The 25,757-nt window shown below is 45.2% G+C and overlaps 1 protein-coding gene across 9 annotated transcripts in view; it reads right to left on the bottom strand.

Moving 5' to 3' along the window:
- Positions 1 to 12,343: 12,343 nt before the first annotated feature.
- EPB41L1 (erythrocyte membrane protein band 4.1 like 1) overlaps positions 12,344 to 25,757 on the bottom strand; it is a 165,319-nt gene continuing 151,905 nt past the window's right edge. For all 9 annotated transcript variants that reach the window (XM_040330500.1, XM_040330501.1, XM_040330499.1 and 6 more), the window contains 6 exons: positions 21,811 to 21,876; positions 18,889 to 18,993; positions 18,696 to 18,755; positions 15,055 to 15,135; positions 13,348 to 13,464; positions 12,344 to 13,260 (listed from right to left, as the gene is read on the bottom strand). In XM_040330500.1, the coding sequence (XP_040186434.1) occupies positions 13,252 to 13,260; positions 13,348 to 13,464; positions 15,055 to 15,135; positions 18,696 to 18,755; positions 18,889 to 18,993; positions 21,811 to 21,876 (438 nt within the window). In that variant the 3' untranslated portion in view covers positions 12,344 to 13,251. The remainder of the gene's footprint in view (positions 13,261 to 13,347; positions 13,465 to 15,054; positions 15,136 to 18,695; positions 18,756 to 18,888; positions 18,994 to 21,810; positions 21,877 to 25,757) is intronic.

Raw genomic sequence — 25,757 nt, 5'->3', positions numbered from 1 at the left:
TCACTAACGTACATTATAAAGTGTAACCATGCTATATGGGACCATATAAATACTCCAAAACAGTATAAATATATTGAATACTAATCAGAAATGACAAACTGAAAATGTCATCATTATTGGTTCAAAAAAATCATAAATAGATCCTTAAAGAGGAGTTCCGCCCCCCCCCCCCCCAATGAAAAAATTCAAAGTCAGCAGCTACAAATACCGTGGCTGGTGATTTTTAATATTAGGACACTTACCTGTCCAGGGTTCCCGCAATATCAGCACCCCAGCTGATCTTCAGATCAGCTCTCAGGTGCTGCCGCCGCCATTGATGGTAAGGGTAACCGACAATGAAGCCTTTTGGCTTCACAGCCGGTTCCCTACTGCGCATGTGCAAAGCTCATTACGCTTTCTAACTGGCCAGGCGGTGGAGGAGGAGGGGGGCCGAACGTCCGAGGGACGGAACCGCGGTGCCGTCTCCCAAAAGTGGGGAAGAATACCTGTTTAAAACAGGTACCCCCCCCCCCCCCCCCGAAAGGTGCCACTTTTGTGTGGAATTCCGCTTTAACGTGGTTGTAAACTAAAGGCTGAAGGTTTTAACTTCATGAATTCTATGCATGAAGGTAAAACACCTTTAGTGTGCAGCTCCCCTCTCAGCCCCCCCAAAACTTACCTAAGCCCGATCTCAATCCAGTTATGTGCATGAGACCCAAGGCTCTCCCAAGTCACTCCCTCCTGATTGGCTGAGATGCAGGAGCCATTGGGTCTAGCTGCTGTCAATCACAGCCATTGAGGCGGAGGGTGGGGCTAAACCGCGCTCTTTGTGTCTTATGGACACAGAGAGCCGGCTCGGGAGCGAGCACGCATGAGTGCCCCCACAGAAAGCGGCTTGCTATGGGGGCACTCGGCAAGGGGGAGAGGCCCAGAACGCCAACGGGGGAACCCAAAAAGAGGAGGATCAGAGATGCTCTGTTAGCCGCATTAGCGGTAAAACGCTGCTAGTTTTAGCTGCGCTTTAGTGGCGCTTTAAAGGGTTTGCAACGCTGGCGAGCAGGGCGTTTTGGGAGCGCAAACGCACCACCCCAGTGTGAAAGCACTTAGGCCTTCACACTGGGGTGGCATTGGAGGCGTTTTTCAGGCGTAATTTCAAACGCCTGAAAAACGTCTTCAGTGTGAAAGTGGTCTTAGTGACCAGAGGTCAAATTTAGCACTATCAGTATGTGAACTAACAATAACTCATTTGCATATTGCGACCTTGTCCACCTGCATCTCCGCTTTAGCCAATCAGAGGAAGCTTTGTAAACATTCATAGGATCATTTACAGCTGAACAGCGCTCAGTCTGATTTTGTTCCGGGAGTGGGATGAAAATTCCCACCCCATTGCTGGAACTCAGGTGTGCTATATATTGTATGTACCTGTAGCTGGGGCTACATACAGTTTATAAAGGGGGGAATGTGGCTGACTAGACCACTAGCCGACCAGCTGCCTCAGTTATACTGTGGCAGGTTGGCATAGCTGCGCAAATCGCTGTAGCTGTATGTCACTCCTTTAAGTCACAGCAGGCGAGCCATGACCGCCGGGTAAACACACAAATCCCAGTTCTCTCAGGGGAGAGGAGATAGATCGTGTGTTCATACTAAGTATGAACAGCGATCTCTCTCCTCCCCTAGTCAGTCCCATCTCCCTCACAGTTAGAACACACCTAGAGAACACAGTTAGCAGGTTGGCACAGCTGCACGAGCCGTTGTAGCTGTACATCGGCTCTTTAAGACGCTGTAGCAGGTGCGCGCACGTGTGTGTCCAAAGCATGTCCCCGGAGCCGATGCGCGTGCTCAGTGGGCACGATGACTGCCGGGCACACGCGATCGCTCGTGACAGAGCGAGAACCGGGATCTGTGTGTGTTAACACACAAATCCCGATTCTGTCAGGGGAGAGGAGAGAGATCATGTGTTCCTACTAAGTAGGAACAATGATCTCTCTCCTCCTCTAGTCAGCCACATTCACCCCTACAGTTAGAACACGCTGAGGGAACACAGTTAACCCCTTGATCGCCCCCTAGTCTTAACCCCTTCCCTGCCAGTGACATTACAGTAATCCGTGGCTATTTTTAGCACTGATTGCTGTATAATTGACAATGGTCCCAAAATAGTGTAAAATAAATGTAGTGTGTATAAATGTCATAGCTGTTACCACCACTAGGGGTCAACCCTCTGCATATGCTGTGCAATGTCTATGTGTAGTGTGTGATTCCATGTGCCTGGACTGTGCATGCGCAGACACTCTTTTTTCCCCCGGAGTCTTGGGCCTTCTTTGCACTGCCGGCGGCGCATGGGTCTAACTCACGCCCCCGCCATGGATGGACTTCCTTTCTGGCTCTTAGGAAATCGCAGGGTCCTTGCCAGTTCCCTTCCTGCTTGCGTTCCACCATGAAACATGGTAGGGCGGCCACACGCATGTCGGTGGCGTGATGACGCAGCTCCTCTAGCCCCTTTTTTTGGGGGGGGGGGCCGCGCCACACACACTGATGCTGAGGGATCCATGATGGACACCGGATGCCCAGATTCAGGCACCAGGGTTTCCATCTTGCCTTAGCAGCTGTCTCTTATTATTCAATTGGGGATTGAATCATCAAACCCTTCAGCTGGGTATATCTGCTCCTTCCTGCAGCACACAACTGGGAGTAGGTTGCATTGGAGCTGACTGTGGAGACTTAAGCTTCATACACACGCTTGGTTCGATTGTTGGCAGGTCTGTTGACAGACTGTTGTCCTAAAATCTGACCATTAGCACGCTCCTTTTGACAATTGTGGTCCAACTTTCGGCCAACAAATGGATGACAGGCTAGTAAATTTTCGGCGGACAATGGCTTGAAGTCTGATTTTCGTATGGTCAGTACACAGAAGTCGAAAGTACAAACACGCATGCTCGGAATCAATGCTCAAACACGAAATTTGCAGAAGGGGCCCAATGGGTGGCGCTCAAGAGCTGAAATTCCTCGTAGAATGTCACTACGTTCGTGTTTGTGGCACGACAATTGTGTAACGTTAGTATGCAAGACAAGATCCTGGCACACGCTCTTTTGACAAAAATCAGACACTCGGTTGGCCAATCATAACATGTGTACGAGGCTTTAGGTATGCTGAACTATGAGGCAGATCGTTTTGCTTTCAGTCATGAGATATGTAACTGGATACTAGATAGATTTAACCACTTCCGGACCGCCGCATGTACATATATGTCGGCAGAATGGCACGGACAGGCACATCCACGTACCTGTACGTGCCTGCCTAGACGTGGGTCGGGGGTCCGATCGGGACCCCCCCCGGTACTTGCGGCGGTCCCCGTGGCTTCAGGAGCGATCCGGGACGACGGCGCGGCTATTCGTTTATAGCCGCTCCGGCGCGATCGCTCCCCGGAGCTGAAGAACGGGGAGAGCCGTATGTAAACACGGCTTCCCCGTGCTTCACTGTGGCGGCTGCATCGATCGTGTCATCCCCTTTATAGGGAGACTCGATCGATGACGTCAGTCCTACAGCCACACCCCCCTACAGTTGTAAACACACACTAGGTGAACCCTAACTCCTACAGCGCCCCGTGTGGTTAACTCCCAAACTGCAACTGTCATTTTCACAATAAACAATGCAATTTAAATGCATTTTTTGCTGTGAAAATGACAATGGTCCCAAAAATGTGTCAAAATTGTCCAAAGTGTCCGCCATAATGCCGCAGTCATGAAAAAAATCGCTGATCGCCGCCATTACTAGTAAAAAAAAAAAAATAATAATAAAACTATCCCCTATTTTGTAAAAGCTATACATTTTGCGCAAACCAATCGATAAACGCTTATTGCGATTTTTTTTTACCAAAAATAGGTAGACAAATACGTATCGGAAAAAAAAAATTTTTAGATATGTTTTTGGGGGATATTTATTATAGCAAAAAGTAAAAAATATTGCATTTTTTTCAAAATTGTCGCTCTATTTTTGTTTATAGCGCAAAAAATAAAGACCGTAGAGGTGATCAAATACCACCAAAAGAAAGCTCTATTTGTGGGGAAAAAAGGACGCCAATTTTGTTTGGGAGCCAAGTCGCACGACCGCGCAATTGTCTGTTGAAGCGACGCAGTACCGAATTGTAAAAACCCCTTGGGTCATTTAGCAGCATATTGGTCCGGTCCTTAAGTGGTTAATCTCTAAGTACTTTGCTTATGACTATATTACAATCTAAATGTCTCTGGGTCCCTGCATATCTGTACATTATATTAACAACTCTTTATATCTGCTTATCCATACAGAGAAGCATCATAATAAACTTTCCAGTGACCGATTACTAACTGGCTGTTTGGCCATACATGGTGGGAGCCTTTGCTCCATTACCTGGGGTCCCTGTATGTGCAATTTTGGGCTCATTTCCTTGCGGTCCTCGTGGTTCCATCTGGTGCATGTCTGCGCTGCCCTCTCTGGGAAACAACTGATCACTTACTCATCAGTTATATGCAATATCTGTTTTTTTTTATAATTCTGTAAGTATGACATATGATCTGTTTATGCCATATCTATAGATACATGAATGCACTTTGCTCTACAGTGGAACCTCGGTTTAAGAGTAATTTGGTTTGAGAGCGTTTTGATTTGTGAGCAACCTTTTTTTTTTTTATTCTGACTCAGTTTGTGTTGACTCGCAAGACGAGCAGAATTCAAGCTAAATAGGCCTGCAGTACCTCATTTGGCCTGATGTACGGGGGCGCAGGAGCCGAGAAAAGCCTAACATTGGCCTGCAGTACCTTATTTGGCCTAAGGTACGGGGGCGCAGGAGCCGAGAAAGGCCTAAAATTGGCCTGCAGTACCTCATTTGGCCTAAGGTACGGGGGCGCAGGAGCTGAGAAAAGCCTAACATTGGCCTGCAGTACCTCATTTGGCCTGAGGTACGGGGGCGCAAGAAACAAGCCGAAGTGTCCTCTGGCCTTTTTTCAGACGTTTTCGGCGCCCCCCACCCACATCTGGCCGTATTCGGTATTGCATCCCATTGAAGTCAAAGCGGAACAAATTATTTTCGTTTCCATTGACTTCAATAGGAAAACTGGCTTTGATATGCGAGTACTTTGGATTACGAGCATTCTCCTGGAACGGATTATACTCGTAATCCGAGGTTCAACTGTATATGCATTTCTATATTACTGTGTTACTAATATGATATATTTATATTGTAGAACTACTACTACCCATTTGACATTAAACCTCTGAAGGAGGACTATAATTAGTCTAAAACATGTAAGGTGTCTACGCCAGTATGTACAACAGCTAGCCCACCAGTGCCAGACATACAGAATGCAATATTTTGGGCATTATGATCTTATACTCACAATTGCATTAAAGGGGTTGTAAAGGTACATTTTTTTTTATCCCTAAATATCTTCCTTTACCTTAGTGCAGTCCTCCTTCACTTACCTCATCCTTCCATTTTGCTCTTAAATGTCCTTATTTCTTCTGAGAAATCCTCACTTCCTGTTCTTCTGTCTGTAACTACACACAGTAATGCGAGGCTTTCTCCCTGGTGTGGAGTGTCGTGCTCGCCCCCTCCCTTGGACTACAGGAGAGTCAGGACGCCCACTAACACACAGCTCCTTTCTCTATCTGCAACGTAGAGAGCGCCCTGACTCTCCTGTAGTCCAAGGGAGGGGGCGAGCACGACACTCCACACCAGGGAGAAAGCCTTGCATTACTGTGTGGAGTTACAGACAGAAGAACAGGAAGTGAGGATTTCTCAGAAGAAATAAGGACATTTAAAAGCAAAATGGAAGGATGAGGTAAGTGAAGGAGGACTGCACTAAGGTAAAGGAAACTATTTAGGGAAAAAAATTGTACCTTTAAAACCCCTTTAAGGCCCCTTTCACACTGGGGCGATGGGTGCGTCGGCAGTAAAGCGCCGCTATTTTTAGCGGCGCTTTACCATCAATTTTGCGACGCTGTTGGGCCGCTATCAGGGCGCTTTTAACCCCCGCTAGCACTGTCGCTGCTGTCGGCGGTACGGCCACGCTGCCCATTGATATACACACCACTCCTTCACCGCTCCAAAGATGCTGCTAGCAGGACTTTTTTTTTAGCGTCCTGCCAGCACACCACTCCAGTGTGAAAGCCCTCGGAGTGTGAAGAGAGGCTCATTCAGGGCGCTATTTTTAGCGTTATAGCGCCTGCAAAGCGCCTCAGTGTGAAAGGGGTCTTCTACTATATGATGTTCATCCTTGGTTTGTATTATTTTATCATGTTGTTCTAAAAAATATATATATTTTTTGCCTACAAATTGGTCTGCCTGTCAAAACTCAATGAGGGGTTTTACCGTGCTTTATGCACAAGGTGTTTTTTTGTTCTAAAAGCTACTAACATGCTACTAGAAGCTGGCACAAAAATGCCATTATCAGCATTTTTCATCCAGTGTTTTTCTGGCATTTGTTTTTTAGCTTACCGTGTGCATGGAGCCTCAGGCCCAGATTCTCAAAGGGCTTACGACGGCGCAACGCAATGTACGCCGTCGTAAATCCTAATCTGGGCCGTCGTATCTATGCGACTGATTCTTAGAATCACTTCCCTCCAGCTTCACTCCCACAGCCCAGTGTGAACTTGGGCTAAAACCTGGAAGCTGATTGGTTTCTTTGCAAAGCTGCACTAGATTTTGCATGCTCCAGTTTTAGTAAATCACCCCTTGGTATCAAATAACCCAGAAAGAAAAGTTGCTGGATGGCAGAATAGAGACTAGGGCCCAGATTCACAAAGATTGGCTTAACTTTAGGCGGGTGTAGCGTATCTCATATACGCTACGCCGCCGCAACTTAGAGAGGCAAGTACCGTATTCACAAAGAACTTGCGCCCTAAGTTACGGCGGCGTAGCGTAAATGGGCAGGCGTAAGCCCGCCAAATTCAAAGTAGGCTGGTAGGGGGCGTGTTGTATGGTAATGAATCATGACCCCACGTAAATCACGCACCTAACGAACGGCGCATGCGCAGTATCACGTCAAATTTTCTCCGGCGGACCAGTTTCCGCAGACATGTTCGGTCGTCTGTACGGCTGACCGGACAATTTTCCGGCAGATCGGACAGGTTTCCAGCGGACAAATGTTTCTTAGCATGCTAAGAAACATGTCCGCTGGAAGCCTGTCCGTCGGACATGTTCGGTCGTCTGTACGACTCACCGGACATGTCCGCTCGGCCGAAAGCCCTCGCATGCGTCGAAGTGATTCGACGCATGCGTGGAAGCATTGACCTTCCAGGGTCGTGCACGTCGCCGCATCATCGTGGCGGCGACGGCGCGGCCACGTCACCGCGTTCGCTGTCTGCGGGAAATTTGGTCTGATGGTGTGTACAGCCATCAGACCAAAATCCGCCAGTGGACATGTCCGATGAAAACGGTCCGTGGACCGTTTTCAGCGGACATGTCCCGTCGTGTGTACAAGGCCTAAGAATCAGGCACGTAGATACGACGGCGCACATTCGGACTTACGACGCCGTACGTGGAGATACGCCGTCGTAAGTCCTTTGTGAATCTGGGCCTAGGAGTCTGTGGGGGTAGCACCAGTGAGGAGATTTGTATTGCAGCAAAAGCTGCTTTTTTAATTCTAACACATGCGTGAGCACTGTTTTTTTTTATTTTTATTTTTTATTATTTTACATCCATGGTGGAGTTGGGCTTTTGATACAATAAAAATATAGAGGAAAAAAAATAAGAAATTTACATAAAAATGACTTGAAGCAATAATAACTGAAAATACATCATATGTTCCCTTTAAATGTAACTCCAGGCATCTAATGGCTCCACAGATTTAAATGACAGGTTTAATTTATAACATACTGGTTGTCCAAAGAGTATATACAGTGCCTTAAAGTATTCATGCACCTTACAATTTTCCACATTTTGTTATGTTACAACTAAAAATGTAAATGTATTTTATTGGGATTTTTTTCACATAATTGTGAAGTGGAAGAAAAAATAGATGAATGGTTTTCAATATTTTTTACCAATAAAAAGTGTGGGGTGCATTTGTATAGCGCCCCCCTGAGTCAATACTTTGTAGAACTCCCTTTCACTGCAATTACAGCTGTAAGTCTTTTTGGGGATGTCTCTACCAGCTTTCCACATCTAGAAAGTGACATTTTTTTGATGGAATGTCCGCGAACAGCAATTTTCAAGTCTTGCCACAGAGTCTCAATTGGATTTAGGTCTGGACTTTGACTGGGCCATGCTAACACATGAATTTGCTTTGATCTAAACCAGCCATTCTCAACCAGGGTTCCGTGGAACCCTAGGGTTCCTCCAGAGGTGGCTAGGGGTTCCTTGAGCTGTGGCTGATTTACCTCCTGTTTGATGGTGCCTACATAGTTCTGAGCCAATTCCACTTGGAGGAGCCAGTGGTATGACACCAATGATCTTCATAGTTCTCTGTAAGGGGGCATTCTCACGCAACCTGAATACAAACACTATTAAATAATAATGTCCATAGGCAAAATTAGAAGAAAGAGTCCATGAGTGCATGTGAGAAGTCACAATATCACTAGCAGCATGCAATGTGGATCAAACGTGGCCAGAAATCCCTAAAAATAGCGGCGCTATACCGTCGGAATTGCTGCGGTATTCGGCCACTAGCGGTGCGGTTTTAACCCTCGCAAGCGGCCGAAAAGGGGGTTAATACCGCCCGCAATGCGCCTCTGCAGAGGTATTTCCGCGGTTTTCCATTGTTTTAAATGGGAAGGAGCGGTAAACACACCGCTCCAAAGCTGCTGCTTGCACACTGAGAACACTGGGAAGGAGTTTTTCAGGCGGTATTTAGGCGCTATTTTTTAGTTCTAAACCGCCTGAAAAACTCCTGCGTGAAAGGGGCCTAAAGGCAAAAATGAAGACAATCTAGTGCTCTCTGATTGAAGAGCATTTAATAAAAAAAAAAAAACATAAACAAAGCTACTCACATAACCAACACTCGGAAGAGAGTGCCTGCAAACAGCATGAGAAACAACAGCGGTGGCTGTGGGTGACGTCTAACGTGACTCCTCCCCCTCGGGACGTCACCCACAGCCACCGCTGTTGTTTCTCATGCTGTTTGCAGGCACTCTCTTCCGAGTGTTGGTTATGTGAGTAGCTTTGTGCAATCAGAGAGCACTAGATTGTCTTCAATCAGAGAGCACTAGATTGTCTTCATTTTTGCCTTTCTACATGCACGTTGGAGACAAGCTCAGGACCTGGATTTTGATCTTTGGATTGCTTTGCTGATCGATCAGATGGTTCAATCGGTTACCACTCTGGAAATGAGTTAGGCCCCGTACACACGTCCGAGGAACTCGACGTGTCAAACACATTGAATTCCTCGGCGAGTTCAGTGTGGAAGCCGCCGAGGATCTCGGCGGGCCGACTTTCCTCATTGAACAACGAGGAAAAAGAGAACATGTTCTCTTTTCGGCCCGACGAGATCCTCGACGGGTTCCTCGCTGAAAAGTGTACACACGACCGAGTTTCTCGGCAGAATCCAGCTCCGACCGAGTTTCTGGCTGAATTCTGCCGAGAAACTCGGTCGTGTGTACGGGGCCTTACATGTTTTGTGACGTTTTATTGGTCGAATTAGTGAGGTGAGCGGCCACTCTGTGTGCGGTGGAGGGATTTCTGACCGCGTTTGATCCACATTGCATGCTGCTAGTGATATTGTGCCTTCTCACATGCACTCATGGACTCTTTCTTCTCATTTTGCCTATGGACATTATTATTTAACCTCCTTGGCGGAATTCCCGAGTCTGGCTCGGGGTAAGATTTCTGTACCAAAAGCGGTATCCCTGAGGCAGACTCGGGCTCGCCTCGCAGCAGCCACATACAAAGTTACTTACCTTGTCCCTGGATCCTGCGATGCCTCCCCCCTGTGTGAGCGAGCGGGTCCTCGCTCAATTCACACAGTGTCCCTGTGTGCCGCAGATCTCCGTTCCCTGCGACGTTACAATGCACGGGGGCGGAGAACGGCACCAAATTTAAAAAAGTAAATAAACACAATACATACAGTATACTGTAATCTTATAGATTACAGTACTGTATGTAAAAAAAACACACCCCCCTTGTCCCTAGTGGTCTGCCCAGTGCCCTACATGTTCTTTTTTTATAAAAAAATAATTTCTTTCTGCCTGCAAACTGTAGATTGTCCATAGCAACCAAAAGTGTCCCTTTATGTCAAAAATGGTTTTAGAGCAGCTAAAAAACAGCGATAATAAATTATAATCACTTGCAGAATTGAGCGATAGCGATTTGTGGGGAAATTCGTCCTCAAAAAATAAAAGTAATGACAGCGACAATTCTGCAACTGAGCAAATTTCAGTGATTTTGAGTTGATTACATTATTGAATAATTTTTATTATATTATTATTTGTTATAATTATTTATACTGTATTTATCTCCCTATTACGCGCTTCGGTGTATAGCGCGCACCCCTAATGTAGCCCTGAAATTCCTGGAAAAAAAATGTTTTATACTTACAGTTTTGGTGTCTTGCAAGGGCGTTCGGTCCAGCGTCCTTCTGCGGCCATCGTGGTGTCCGTAGTGTCCTCCCGCGCTGTCTCCGAGTCGAATCCCCGCTTCCCGCGCTGTGTTTGAACCACTCCGCGGACATATACCGAGCGCAGTACACTCGGGTATAGTCGGGCAGGCTCGGCTCCTCTCGCGTAAAGGACGTACAGGACGCACATGACGTGACCGCGAGAGGAGCCGAGCCTGCCCGAGTATACCCGAGTGTACTGCGCTCATTATCTGTCGGCGCAGTGGTTCAAACACGGCGCGTGTATCGGCGTATATCGCGCACCCACGATTTTGCCCTGATTTTAATGGCAAAAAAGTGCGCGGTATACGCCGATAAATACGGTAATTATTTGTTATAGTATAATTTATGATTTTGTTTTTCAAACTTTTTCATACCCGGGATGCCTACTAGACTCTTGTTTGGACAGATTTAAGTGAGTTATTCCTAAGGATTACAGGCCTACAATGTAAAACGCCAAATTTCCTTGCAAAATAATGGAACCGCTTTCAGCACCTAAAATCTGAAATAATCATAGCGCCAGGGAGGTTAATAGTGTTTGTATTCAGGTTGCGCTGCACGGTTTTATTGTTGTTTTTCTTGAGGGATTGTATATGAATTTACCTTGAGTGCCGGCTTGCAACCATATTTTACTTTTAACTACTTGCCGACCTGCTCCCGTGCGTGTGCCTGGCGGGCGCGACTGCCGCCGGGCACACGCGATCGCTTGTTACAGAGCGGGGACCGGGAGCTGTGTGTGTAAACACACAGCTCCCGGTCCTGTCAGGGGGGGAAATGCTAATCCTCTGTTCATACAATGTATGAACAGAAGATTAGTGATTTCCCCTAGTGAGGCCACCCCCCCCCCCCACAGTAAGAACACACCCAGGGACATACTTAACCCCTTCCCCGCCCCTAGCGTTAACCCCTTCACTGCCAGTGACATTTTTATAGTAATCCTATGCATTTTTTTTAGCACTGATCGCTATAAAAATGCCAATGGTCCCAAAAATGTGTTAAAAGTGTCCGATGTGTCCGCCATAATGTCGCAGTACCGAAAAAAATCGCTGATCGCCGCCATTACTAGTAAAAAAAAAATATTAATAAAAATGCCATAAAAATACCCCCTATTTTGTAAACGCTATAACTTTTGCCCAAACCAATCAATAAACGCTTATTGCGATTTTTTTTAACGAAAAATATGTAGAAGAATACGTATCGGCCTAAACTGAGGAAAAAATACTTTTTTTATATATTTTTGGGGGATATTTATTACAGCAAAAAGTAAAAAATATGAATTTTCTTCAAAATTGTCGCTCTATTTTTGTTTATAGCGCAAAAACTAAAAACCGCAGAGGTGATCAAATACCACCAAAAGAAAGCTCTATTTGTGGGAAAAAAGGACGCCAATTTTGTTTGGGAGCCACGTCGCACGACCGCGCAATTGTCAGTTAAAGCGACGCAGTGCCGAATCGCAAAAAGTACTCTGGTCTTTGACCAGCAATATGGTCCGGGGGTTAAGTGGTTAAACATTTTTTCCAGCGCTGAATTATCTTTCTATAAAATGTGGAAAATGTCAGGGGGTATGAATACCTTTTCAAGGCACTGTAGGTATGTGTGCTTGTATGATTGATCGTGATCTAGTGATGTCATATTGGAAGCTCCTCTGGGGAGGGAACCGATGCAAATGGTTCTGTGCACTCTGTAAAATGTTGTGCAATACATTGACACCTATTAATACAGGAAATCATTTATCATAATTAAATTTCAGTATTAGGGAAACTGTATCTAGAATTACATGCACAATAAGTAAAGAAACGTATCACACTGACTTTGTTTTTTATTGGCTATAGAGCAGTGATCACGGTGCACAGGGAGGAGTAGGGACAGGGGGAGAGCACAGCATTGCAGTAGGTCAGGCCTCCCCCTGGGCGGAGTTAACCCTTTCACACAAATGGCTCAGCCTATCCCCCCCAACTAGCAGGGACATCTTCTAGCTCCACAGCTGGCAACAAACGGGTTAATTATTTTTTTGCCGTAGAACTTTCAGCCGGCAGAGCCCAGACCCGCTTGCCGACTTTAGTTTTCCCATAGTGCTTATGCTGCAGGACAGGAATTCAGAAGGTGAGCCCTGCTGGAACTCTACCTGGCGGAAGGTAACAGTTTATGACTGAGATTAAACAGGACAGGTTCAGACAACACTACGCATCTATATCAGTGATTATCTGGCTGTAAGATATTGAAGAAGAAGAAGAAGACGTAACTAGCTTTCTATATAAAGAAGGCGGAGGCTTTGATCATTAACCCCTTTGTTGCAGGAGTACCCGAAACAAAGTTTTAGGATATACTTCAGAAGACGTTCGGTTACACGGAGCTGAAATTCCCCTAACGGTCCTGATCCGGTTAGCCCTGCTGATGCCACATGCAGTCACGCATTGCTAGGCATGCTTCTCAGAAGAGGAGCGAGCAAAGGGGAGATGCAGAAGAATGAGTGTCTCAGTGCCTCCTTCACTCTTAGGAGGTGGCATATCAGCTCCGGGGTGGATGACCAGTTTCTCTCTCTCTCTCTGCCATGGATTTGCTGATTGCATGGATGTCCCCTGCCGGTTTGGAGATTTTGCAGCTGGCATGAGGTGTAGGTTTGGGGGAAGGGAGGGACAGTCTTTATTTTTTTGATGGAGGGACAGAGAGAGGGAGATGAAAGGGACAATTTACATCCAACATCCAAGGTCAAGATTGCTAGAAAAGAGGAATAAACAAGAGTGTAAAAAAATAAATTGACAAAGAAAATATACAAGGAGTTCACTGTGACAAAAGTTACAGTACCTGTTGTTTCTCTTCAGGCTCCTCAGGGGAGGGATCTGTCTCACAATACACCACTGCTTTCGTGACCAGCATATCCGGGTGTTGTAACTTAGCCTCTTTTATAGCCATGGCCAGAGCCTAGGGGGAATAAGAGGTTGGGTGAAGCGGAAAAAAAAAAAGGTATTGTCGTATACAGTGCCTTGAAAAAGTATTCACACCCCTTGAAATTTTTCATTACTGCAGCCTATTAGTTCACATCAGCGCAGTCTCATCGGCGCATATCAGTGAAGGAGAAACGTTACTTATTTACAACACTTTATAGCAGAAACTAAGGGCCAGATTCACAGCCAGGCGGCGCAGCGTAACGTAACCGATTTAGGTTACACTGCCGCAAATTTTCTGGCTAAGTGCCCGATCCACAAAGCACTTACCTGGAAATTTGCGGCGGTGTATCCTAAATCCGTCCGGCGCAAGGCGGGCCCAATCGAATGGGGCGAGTCCCATTTAAATTAGGCGCGCTCCCGCGCCGGACGTACTACGCATGCTCCCGTCGCAAATTTCCCGACGTGCTTTGCGCAAAGTTACGATGCGCCAACGTTTTGTGAATCGCGACGGGTAAAAAAGACTTGCGCCGGGAAAAATAAAACATTTAAAAAAAAATCGAAAGCGACGCGGGAAAGACGGGTATACTTTTACATGGTGTACTAAGTTTACACTTTGTAAAAGGTGCCCTATATTTGCGACGGCAAACTAACACTTGCGGCGACGTAACGACGGGAAAAAATTTAGTGGATCGCCGTAACTGCTAATTTGCATACCTGACGCTGGTTTACGACGCGAAATCCCCCCAGCGGCGGCCGCGGTACTTCATCCTAGGATCCGACAGTGTAAAACTATTACACCTGTCGGATCTTAGGGATATCTATGCGTAACTGATTCTATGAATCAGTCGCATAGATAGAAACAGGGATACGACGGCGTATCAGTAGATACGCCTGCGTATCCCTTTTGTGAATCGGGCCCTAAGAAACTTTTTTTTGTATTTTTTCATTTGTTTAGCAATAAAATAAAAAACCCAGCGGTGATTAAATACCACCAAAAAAAAGCTCTATCTTTCTCACAAAAATCATAAAAATCTCAGATGGGTACAGTGTTGCATGACCGCGCAATTGTCATTCAAAGCCCGACAGCGCTGAACGCTGAAAATTGGCCTGGGCAGCAAGGAGATGAACGTGACCAGTAGGCTAGTGGTTAAAGTGGTTCTAAAGGCACAAGGTTTTTTATCTTAATGGATTTCTGTATGTAGCAGCTTACCTAATACTTACCTGAGCTTCATCTTGATCAAGCGATGCTGCACGAGAGACTGGGCTGACAGGGACGCCTCATTGGCTGAGACGGCAGCAAAGCGCCATTGGCTCCCGCTGCTGTCAAAGTCAGCGAGCCAATGAGGAGAGAGAAAGGGGCAGGACAGGGCCGCGGCTCCATGTCTGAATGGACACAGGGAGCTGCGGCACGGCTGCCCCCGTAGCAAGCTGCTTGCTGTGGGGGCACTTGGCAGGAGGAAGAAGTCACTAGACCCGAGAAGAGGAGGATCTGGGTTGCTCTGTGCAAAACAACTGCACAGAGCAGGTAAGTATAACATGTTATTTTTAACAAAAAGTAAAAAAGAAAAACACCCTTTGGCTTTTTAACATCTGCAATTATTTTATGTTAGTTGGTATGCATTACCTGCTCTTGATCCACATCTTCATCCCCTGTAATAACTATCCTCTTCTCTATCCTTGTCTCAGAGAATCCACCCTTTACAGTCTGCACATACATAAGATGAAATTAGATTGCAGTTACAAGAATGAAGGAATGAAAAGTGAGTGGAAAGAAGTTACCGTAAGTAGAATATATAATGCTGTATTGTAAACAGTAGTCATTATATAGTTATACCAAGTTATTTACATTTTTGTTGTCATGTTTTTGATGTTGATATTTTTCCTTTATAAATGAGGTATGCACTATATGGCCAAACATTTGTGGACTCCTCACCATCACATATACCAATATGGAAAAAGGAATGTGGACACCCTTCCAAAATATTAAGTTCCAGTGTTTTCATTAAGGCCCCTTTCACATTGAGGCGTTTTTCATGCGGTACAGCGCTAAAAATAGCGCTGCTATACCGCATGAAAAAATCTTGCCCTGCAGGCTTCAAAGTGAAAGCCCGAAGGCTTTCACACTGAAGCGGTGCGGTAGCAGGACCGCTCCAAAAGTCCTGCTAGCCGCATCTTTGGAGCGGTATAGGAGCGGGGTGTTTACCGCTCCTATACCGCGCCTTCCCATTGAAATCAATAGGAAACCGCGGTAATACCGCCCGCAATGCGCCTCTGCAGAGGCACATTGCGGGCAGTATTAACCCTTTTTCGGCTGCTAGCGGGGGTTAAAACCTCACCGCTAGCGCCCGAATATTGCGGTAAATACGACGGTATAGCGGCGCTAATAATAGCGCGGCTATACCGTCACCGCACCTCCACTGCCCAATGTGAAAGCAGACTAAATAATTGTGGTAGTGCTACAGCATTCAACCCCTATTCACACCAGTGTGATTTGACAATTCCACGCCCCATTGTCGGCAATGGAACTATTCAAATTGCCACAACTCATGTTGCAGCGACTTTGAAAAAAGTTCCTGAACTACCTTTTGACGATTTCATTGCGACCTGCATAGACTTTTTTTGTATGAAGCCGCAAAGCCACAATGAAAACGGCAGTGCAAATCGAAGTAGCACGATTTCAAAGCTGCACCGGTGGGAATGGGGGCTCAAACATTTTAGACGACCAAAGCAAAAAAAAGAAATAGCCAAAAGGGCAAACATGACTAGGGGAACAGGGGAATCCAGGAGATATAAGGCTAACTTTTAGAACCAGGAGATATGAGGTTACTTACCAGGATTGGCTAGTTTGTAGATAGAGGAGGGGCTGTGGGGCATCTTCAAGGAGTGATTTGAAAAGTCTTTTAGTAGTTGGAAGCAACGGACAAGGAAGAAAATTCCCGTTTTGCTTTGGATCAGTTCTATTTGCTGGTCGTTGTGGCCAGCGGGTTGGGGTCTTTGGAGGTGTTCAAAAATTGACTGTGAAATCTCATATTGGGGACCCATCTAAGGTATGGAGTCCTCTGTTGAACACCAGTTAACCTCCCTGGCGGTATGATTCTTTCAGAAAAAACATGCTAAAAGCGGTACCATTATTTGCAAGGAAATTTGGCGTTTTATATTGTAGGTCTGTAATTTTTAGAAATAACTCACTTAAATCTGACCAAACAAGATTCTAATAGGCATCCCGTGTATTACATTTTTTTAAAAACAAAATTATAAATTATAATATAATAAATAATTATAAATAATTATAACAAATAATAATATAATTATAATAAAAATTATTCAATAATGTAATCAAATCAAAATCACTGAAATTTGCTCAGTTGCAGAATTGTCGCTGTCATTACTTTTATTTTTTTATGACGAATTTCCCCACAAATCGCTATCGCACAATTCTGCAAGTGATTATAATTTATTATCGCTGTTTTTTAGCTGATCTAAAACTATTTTTGACATAAAGGGACACTTTTGGTTGCTATGGACAATCTACAGTTTGCAGGGAGAAAAAAAGGTTTTTATTATATAAAATGACATGCAGGACACTGGGCAGACCACTAGGGACAGGGGGGGTGTGTTTTTTTTACATACAGTACTGTAATCTATAAGATTACAGTATACTGTGTGTATAGTGTTTGTTTACGTTTTTGAATTTGGCGCCGTTCTCCGTCCCCGTGCGTCGTAACGTCGCAGGGAACGGAGATCGGCGTCACACGGAGGCACTATGTGAATCGAGCGAGGTCCCGCTCGCTCACACAGCGCGGTGGCATCGCTGGATCCAGGGACAAGGTAAGTAAAAAGTGCCTGTGGATCTAGCGAGGCAAGCCCGAGACTGACTCGGGGTTACCGATAGTAGCAAGAAAATCTAACCCCGTGTCAGTCTCGGGAAGACCGCCAGGGAGGTTAATGATGGGTTAACTAGGAAGTTGGAACATGGAGGTATCTGTGGGGAGTTGGGATTGTCCCTGAGCCAGTGTGGTGCGGCTGGGGACCTTTAGACGCCTTTCACACCGAGGCAGTTTTCAGGCGTTTTAGCACTAAAAATAGCACTCGATTACTGCCTCCCATTCACTTGAATGGGTGTTTTCACACTGGGGTGGTACGCTTGCAGGGCGGTAGAAAAAGTCTTGCAAGCAGCATCTGTAAAAAGTGCTCCAAAAACGCCCCTGCCCATCAAAAAATGAATAGGCAGCGCTTCCAAAGCGTCTCGAAAGGGCCGCAAAAAGGGGCTTTTTTGTTTTTTTGTCACATGACCTTAAAAAAAGCAAACGACTGGCTCTTTTGTGGCTGTTTTAGCAGCGCTTCAGTGTGAAAGGGGTCTTAGGTGGTCACACAGATACAAACCTGCTGTTTGCTCTATTGTGCCTCCAAAGATCGGCAACCTTGAGGGCCCTTTCACACACTGAGGTGCTGGGGCGGCAGCAGTAAAGCGGCGCTTTACTGTCCCTTTAGAGGCACTTTTTAGTCACGAGCGGGATGCTTTTAACGCCCGCTAGCGGCCAAAAAAGGGTTAAAGGCTCCCGCAAATTGTCGCTTTTGGTTGCTATGGACAATCTACAGTTTGCAGACAGAAAGAACAATTTTTATTATATAAAAGTGCATGCAGGACACTGGGCAGACCACTAGGGACAAAGGGGGGGGGGGGTGTTTTTTTTACATACAGCACTGTAATCTATAAGATTACAGTATACTGTATGTAATGTGTTTGTTTACTTTTTTGAATTTGGCGCCGTTCTCAGGCCCCCCCGTGCGTCGTAACGTCGCAGGGAACGGAGTTCGGCGGCACACAGGGACACTGTGTGAATCGAGCTAGGACCCGCTGGATCCAGGGACAAGGTAAGTAACTTTGTCTCTGGCTGCAGCGAGGCGAGCCCGAGTCTGGCTCGGGGATACCGCTATTGGTATAAAAATCTTACCCCAAGCCAGACTCGGGAATACCGCCAGGGGGGTTAATAAATGGCTGCTATGGCCACATTTTTTTATCATTTTAGATAGAATGGGTAGGAAGTGTGAGGGGGGCACAGTGGTCCTTATGGTGAGTGACTGAGGACATTCGTTTTGCCTTGGTCATGTACTGTCAACCTTGTATCGATAGTTTAGGGTAGGCACATTTCTGTTCCAGCCTGACTGTGCCCCTCTGCCCAAGACCAGCTATATAAAGACGGTTTGAGGAGTCTGGAGTGGCCTGCACAAAACCCTGACCCTGAAAAAACCGCATAGTCTCACCTTAGTCACATGGGTGGTTGTCGAGGAGGACAATGTTTCTGCGGTGGCCGTATGGGAAACCTGAAGGATTGAAATAACATTTTTGGCAAATTTTATCTGGTGAAACAGGCAGCAGCCTGCAAATAACCTGTGAAGTGAATGATTCATTGGCGCTAAATCTTTTATAGCAATGTAATTCTTGGGTAACACTTACATGATGGGTGCGAGTGACATCTGCTTGCAGTGCCTGGGAGCTTTCAGCAGATGCTGCTGCTCGTGTTGTGTCTGCGACAGCTGCTTCTGTCCTACTGTCCTCAGCCTGAAATACAAAGGACGCATTCACTAAGACTCGACTCTTGAAAAACATTCTGCAAATTTTACAGGTGACAGCATGAAACCTCTCTACAGTATTGGCTGGGTAAATGTTCACAGACAGGATAAGGGATTTTATGGCTGAAAAAAAGGAAATCTTGTAGACTGTAAAACCAGAACAATGACCCTGATCCATCAAACTGCACTTAAAGTGGTTGTAAACTCTCTCAAAAAAATAACCTGCAAGACATAGGCATAATGAGCTAGTATGCGATGCATACTAGCTCATTATGGAATACTTCCCTTAGGCCTCTTTCACACTGGGGCGGTTTGCAGGCGCGATTGTGCAAAAAATAGCGTCTGCAAACCGACCCTAAACAGCGGATCACACTGGAGCGGTGCGCTAGCAGCATCTTTGGAGTGGTAAGAGGAGCGGTGTGTTTACCGCTCATTCCCATTGAAAGCAATGGGAAACTGCGGCTATACCGCCCCTTTTTCTGCCGCTAGCGGGGGTTAAAACTGTACCGCTAGCCACCAAATACCGCCGCAAATCCACCGCCACCGTACCTCCCGCCCCAGTGTGAAAGGGGCCTTAGAATGAAGCTGTTGCAGTTGTCCCCGTACACTGCTGTAAACGGCAACATGTCTCCAGGAGTTATTCCCGAGTTCGAGGGCTCCGGCACTCATTAGCTCATTATGTAATACTCACCTCCGATCGAAGCCCCCTGCAGCCATTCTTGTACACCGTTCGGGCGGCCGTCATCTTTCCCGGGGGCTACTTCCGGGTATCACGGCTCCGGCGCTGTGATTGGCTGAAGCCGCGTTGACATCACTGTGATTGGCATGAGCGCAGGAGCCGCCAGTCACGGCACGGGCTCCTTTAGGAACGGCGCGATCGCTGTTGCTAAAGTGCGCCTGCGCCATAGACATCGGCACCCGTCATTTCTGTAAATATCTCCTAAACCGTGGAGGTTTAGGAGATATTTCCAGCACCTACAAGTGAGCCTTAATCTAGGCTTACCTGTAGGTAAAAGTGGTTGTAAAGGCTTGGCATAAGCGCGCGCAATGTAAATGAATCATTTAAATTAGGCGCGCTCCCGCGCCGAGCGTAGAGCGCATGCTCCGTCGGGAAACTTTCCCGACTTGCATTGCGGCAAATGACGTCGCAAGGACGTCATTTGCTTCAAAGTGAACGTGAATGGCGTCCATCGCCATTCACGATTCACTTACGCAAACGACGTAGATTTTAAATATCGCGACGCGGGAACGTGGGTATCCTATAGCATTGGCTGCGCCTGCTATTAGGATGTGTAACCTTACGCGAAACCCGACGTACGCAAACTATGTAATTTGCGTACGCAGGGCTCGCGCAACGTTGTGAATCGGTGTTAGTATGCAATTTGCATACTATACACAGATCACAATGGGAGCGCCCCCTAGCGGCCAATGCAAGAATGCAGCCTAAAATCTGCGTGGCATAAGAGCCTTATGCCACGCAGATTTTAGGCTGCAGTCGGCGTAGCGATGTTCCTGAATCAGGAGCATTCGCTACGCCGGAGCATGTAAGCAATTGCGCTGTGTAACCTATGGTTACACAGGCGCAATTGCTTCTTGAATCTGGCCCACAGTTTTTAAAAGTGGTGGCTGCATTTGTTTTCTTTTTAAATGGCCTATTTTATTTTTACATGATGATCTTTCCAGAAATACACATTCTGTGTTAGGGTTAAAATGCTTACTTTCTGTAGTTTATCTGCGGAGGAGCAGCTTTGTTTTCCTAGGCTGCTTTCCCACTTCTCACCTCTATTACAAAGAGGTGGATTATGTAGCTAACAGAAGATAGCTGGGGAAGCTGTTAGGGCTCTTTCACACTTGCGTTAAATTTTAAAGCAGCCTAAAAACCTATAGCGTTAATGAAGATTTAGGATGTGGTTTACAGATGTTCATTGTGGCCCAAAAGAAGACAAAATTTAGGTGCTGCTCAGGAAGAGAGAAGAAGTCCAACTAGACTGCTGTGAGTGCCGGCAGGGATGGGGAGTTTGTCCAGGCTGCAGCAATCGCAAAGGAAAAGATCCATTAGCCGCACGTCATGAAGCAGACCCGTGTGCATGAAGTGAGATGAATGGCAGCCTCAGCCCGAACTCCAGCCAGGCCACGTCCCCGATGCATTTCGCTCAGCACCTTGGAGCTTAATTATTCTCCATGATTAAAGGGGTTGTAAAGGTTTGTTTTTTATTTTCTAAATAGGTTCCTTTAAGCTAGTGCATTGTTGGTTCACTTACCTTTTACTTCGATTTCCCTTCTAAATATTTTTTCTTTTGTCTGAATTTCTCACTTCCTGTTCCTCCTCAGTAAGCTTGCCCCCATCATCCGAGCCGTTTTGGCTGGGGGTTAGTCAGCGTGCTCGCCCCCTCCCTTGGGAAAAGGTAAGTTAACCAACGATGCACTAGCTTAAAGGAACCCATTTAGAAAATAAAAAGCAAATCTTTACAACCCCTTTAAAGCTCCAAGGGGTGGAGCGAAATGTGTGGGGGGCGTGGCCTGGCTGGAGTCTGGGCTGAGGCTGCCATTCATCTCACTTCATGCACACGGGTCGGTTTCATGATGTGAGCTTATGGATGTTTTCTGTAACGCTTGCGCAGGTAGGTCGCATCTCCTGAATTTTAAACGGCTCAATATTCAGTCTGGACAGGGGACTATGTCATTTGCATGTACTAGCATAACTATGCCACCTGATGCACAATGGTTACTGGCTGTTTGAGAACACCAGGTAGGTTTTATTGTAAAGGGTTGTTCTAGTCATTGGTGTTACAGAGTAAGATCTTACCAGTGTTGGGTGTACAGTATGTGAAGTGACAGTATGACTGCTGACTACAGGCTCCTTCTCATCCACCTGCCAAAATATAAAGAATTGTTAAAATAAGAAAGGGATAGAAATATTGCCAAACTTTGGATGAATAACACCAGTATGAGGAAATCCAGACAAACACAGAAGGGAAGTTTTTCTTTGGAGAATATGCCTCCTGAGCCCATCAATCAAATTAAAGGACCAATTTGAAGGTTCAGGAGTCATAAGGCTTTGCATGAAAAGTAGAGATTTACATATAACAATGCCTTGGCTTATTCTCTTTTGCAAAAAAAAAAAAAATCTATATATCTTATATTATGTATACAGTATATTATATATATTATGTCCACTTAAGGACCACCCTATAGCAGATATACTGCTACAGGGTGGCCCTCCTACACAGAATCACGTGTATATATGCGTGATTCTGCACTTTCGCCTAGGGAGCGCATACACACGCCTCCGGCAGTTCACTTCTGCTGTGAAGAAGCCGATCTGCTGGTGCCAGGCACTAGATGTCCGCCGGCACCCACCGATTGTCAGAGACACAGAATGGAGCTCTACCTATGTAAACTAAGACAGGGGGGATGTGGCAGATTTTGTTTCCCTGTGTAGCAGGAAATAAATATCATCACTTCCCTTAGTAAAAGAACCGAACACAGTACACACATAAACACTGGCTAGGAACACAGTTATCCCTTTGATCGCCCCCAATGTTTAACCCCTTCCCTGCCAGTGTCATTAGTACAGTGACAGTGCATATTTTAAAACTGATCCCTGAATTGGTGTTACTGGTTCCCACAAAGTGTCTAAAGTGTCAGTTAGTGTCCGATTGGCCGCTGCAATATCGCAGTCCCGCTATAACATTGCTGATCACTGCCATCACTAGTATAAAAAAAATCATGAATAAAAGTTCCAGTATACTATATACCAGGGATATGCAATTAGCGGACCTCCAGCTGTTGCAAAACTACAAGTCTCATCATGCCTCTGCCTTTGGGTGTCATGCCAGTGGCTGTCAGATTCTTGCTATGCCTCATGGGACTTGTAGCTGGCGGTTTGCTAATTGCATATCCCTGCTATATACCATAATTTGTAGACACTATGGGATTGATTTACTAAAGGCAAATGGACTTTGTACTTTGCAAAATGCAGTTGCACCCTGCAAGAGCAGTTGCTCCAGAGCTTAGTAAATGAGGTAAGACTTCACATTGCAAAGAGTACCCAATCACAAGCAAGGAAAAATCCTGTTTTTTTTTACTTTCCTTTCACATGATTGGGTATTCTTTTCAAAGTGAAGGTTTACCTCATCTATTAAGCTCTGGAGCAACTGTTCTTTGCGAAATGCACAGTCTATTTGCCTTTAGTAAATCAACCAACTTTTGCGCAAACCAATCAATTTACGCTTATTGGGATTTTTTTTTACCAGAATACATATTGCCCTAAATTTATAAAGAAATTTCATTTTATTTTTTTATTAAATTTTTTTCAAAATATTTATTCTTCTTTTGTTTATAGCGCAAATAAAAAACGCTGTGGTGATCAAATACCACCAAAAGAGAGCCATTTGTGGTAAAAATGAACATCAATTTTATTTGGGCACAGCGTTGCATGATCACACGATTTTCAGTTATTGCCGGTTCACACTACAGCGACTTGTGTCGCCCCAAGTCGCGCGACATGAGCAATTCCATTGAAATTAATGAGAGCCGTCTTAATGTACACAACTGAAGTCGCTCCGACTTCAGAAAAGGTTCCTGTACTACTTCAAGGCAACTTCTAGACAACTTGTAGGCAACTTGTACCCATTGATTTCAATGGAAGTCGCCTCCAAAGTTGGATCTCTGTCTTAACTGAAGCAACTTTACAGGAAGAGAAAATAGTTTACAGAACTGATTATTCTGTGATTGGCCACAGCCAAGGTCGCCTGTCCTGGAGGCAACTTTAAGTCTTGTTGTAAGTTGCTCCAAGTCGCGCTGAAGTCACATAGTTACATAGTTAGTCAGGTTAAAAAAAGACACAAGTCCATCCAGTTCAACCATTAAAAAAAAATATCGTACAATCCCATATACCCAATTCTAAACCCACAGTTGACCCAGAGCAAGGCAAAAAACCCCAGCAGAGCATGATCCAATTTGCTACAGCAGGGGAAAAGATTCCTTCCTGATCCCCCGAGAGGCAATTGGATTTACCCTTGATCAACTTTACCTATAAAGTCGTGCTGAAGTTGCCTTGCAAAGTCGCACTGTAAGTCGGGTTGCCCCTGTGTGAACCGGCACTTAAAGGATCACTAAAGGAAATTTTTTTTTTTTTTGCTGAAATGACTGTTTACAGGGTATAGAGACATAATAGTTAACTGTTTCCTTTTAAAAACGATTAAAAATAGATAAAAATCAATCATATATTATGCCTCTTAGATGCAAAAACGAAACTGAAACTAGTTTAGTCTTTGCATGTTATTTTATGCCTCTGTGCTGGACAGTGCCATAGAGAGTCATGGCTAGGAAAACGAAACTAAACTCTCCCATTACTTTTTTTATAAGGAGCCAGACAACCAGGAAGTGTCCAGAACAGAGCAGTATTACAGCAACATCAAAGCAAAAACGAGCAATGAGTACATGAAACCAGGACTGCAGTAAGGTAAAGGAAGCTATTTAGCTAAAAAAAAATCCTTTAGTGACCCTTTAAAGTAGCGCAGTGACGTATTGCAAAAAATGACCTGGTCATGAAGGGGGATACATCTTCCGGAGGTCAAGTGAATATATATATATAAAAAACACAGAAGGATTACTGCATATAAAATTTACTTTTACTGCATAAAATTTTTTTTTTACGACAATACAAAAAGTTCAATAGTGTTGAAAGCTAACAGTTTCGGGCTATATTAATAACGCCCTTCTTCAAAACCGAACACATCCTTATATATATATCTATAGGATATATATAAATATATTATTAAAAAAAAAGTAATGCTACTGTGAGAATTTACAAAGGTAGGCACATAGTGAATCATATCTATAGTGGATCATAATTCTATGATCTTATTCTATGAAAACGTACAAAATGATATTGCAAGGTTTTGGTTCACCAAATAGAACGGCAGGGGGGTGCATAGAAAATACCCTCTAATAACGTCAACACTTTATTAGGAATGACCAAATTACGGGTTTGTCTTAAAAAGGGCAAACAAAAAGGTGCAGAGGGAAGGGACCTAGTTATTTTCTGCTCTCACTACAGTAAACTAAAAGCCCATTGACTGCTAAAAAAAAAAAAATGCTCATTTGTAGTCGGTCAATATTTGAAGAGAGAAGACGTTGGGCCAAAATAAAACCCAGAAGATGACAGTGGCGTTATGGCAATTGCTTTGCAGACCTGCCGTGAGTTTAGTTCTGCTTTAAATGCAAATAGTTTCTAATATGAATAAAGATATGTTCTGTAACCATTTATGCAAGCCAGTCTTTATACAAGTTGGGCTGCTTGAGTGCACATGCCCTGCTTAGGAGCCCTGCATTGGTGGCACATACTGTATATAATAATTGAAATTTAAATGTTTCACCAACACCCCAGCCACCCCCCACCCCCACCCCACATACATGCAAGATTTATATACTCAGGGCCAGATCCACGTAGCGGATCATCATTTTATTCCGGCGTAGCGTACCGTCGTAACGCTACGCCACCACAACTTTGAGAGGCAAGTGCTGTATTCACAAAGCACTTGCCTCTAAAGTTACGGCAGGGTAGCGTAAATCTCCCGGCGTAGGGGCGCGCAATTCAAATGTATGTGATGGGGGCGTGTTTTATGTTAATACATCTTGACCCGACATAAATGACCTTTTTTTTGAACGGCGCATGCGCCATCCGTGGGGGTATCCCAGTGCGCATGCTCAAAATTAACCCGCAACAAGCCAATGCTTACGACGTGA

Source organism: Rana temporaria, chromosome 12 (genome assembly GCF_905171775.1).
Source record: "Rana temporaria chromosome 12, aRanTem1.1, whole genome shotgun sequence".
Taxonomy (NCBI): Eukaryota; Metazoa; Chordata; class Amphibia; order Anura; family Ranidae; genus Rana; species Rana temporaria.
Note: the sequence above shows the minus strand (reverse complement) of the source record. Positions and strands in the feature narration are given on the sequence as shown.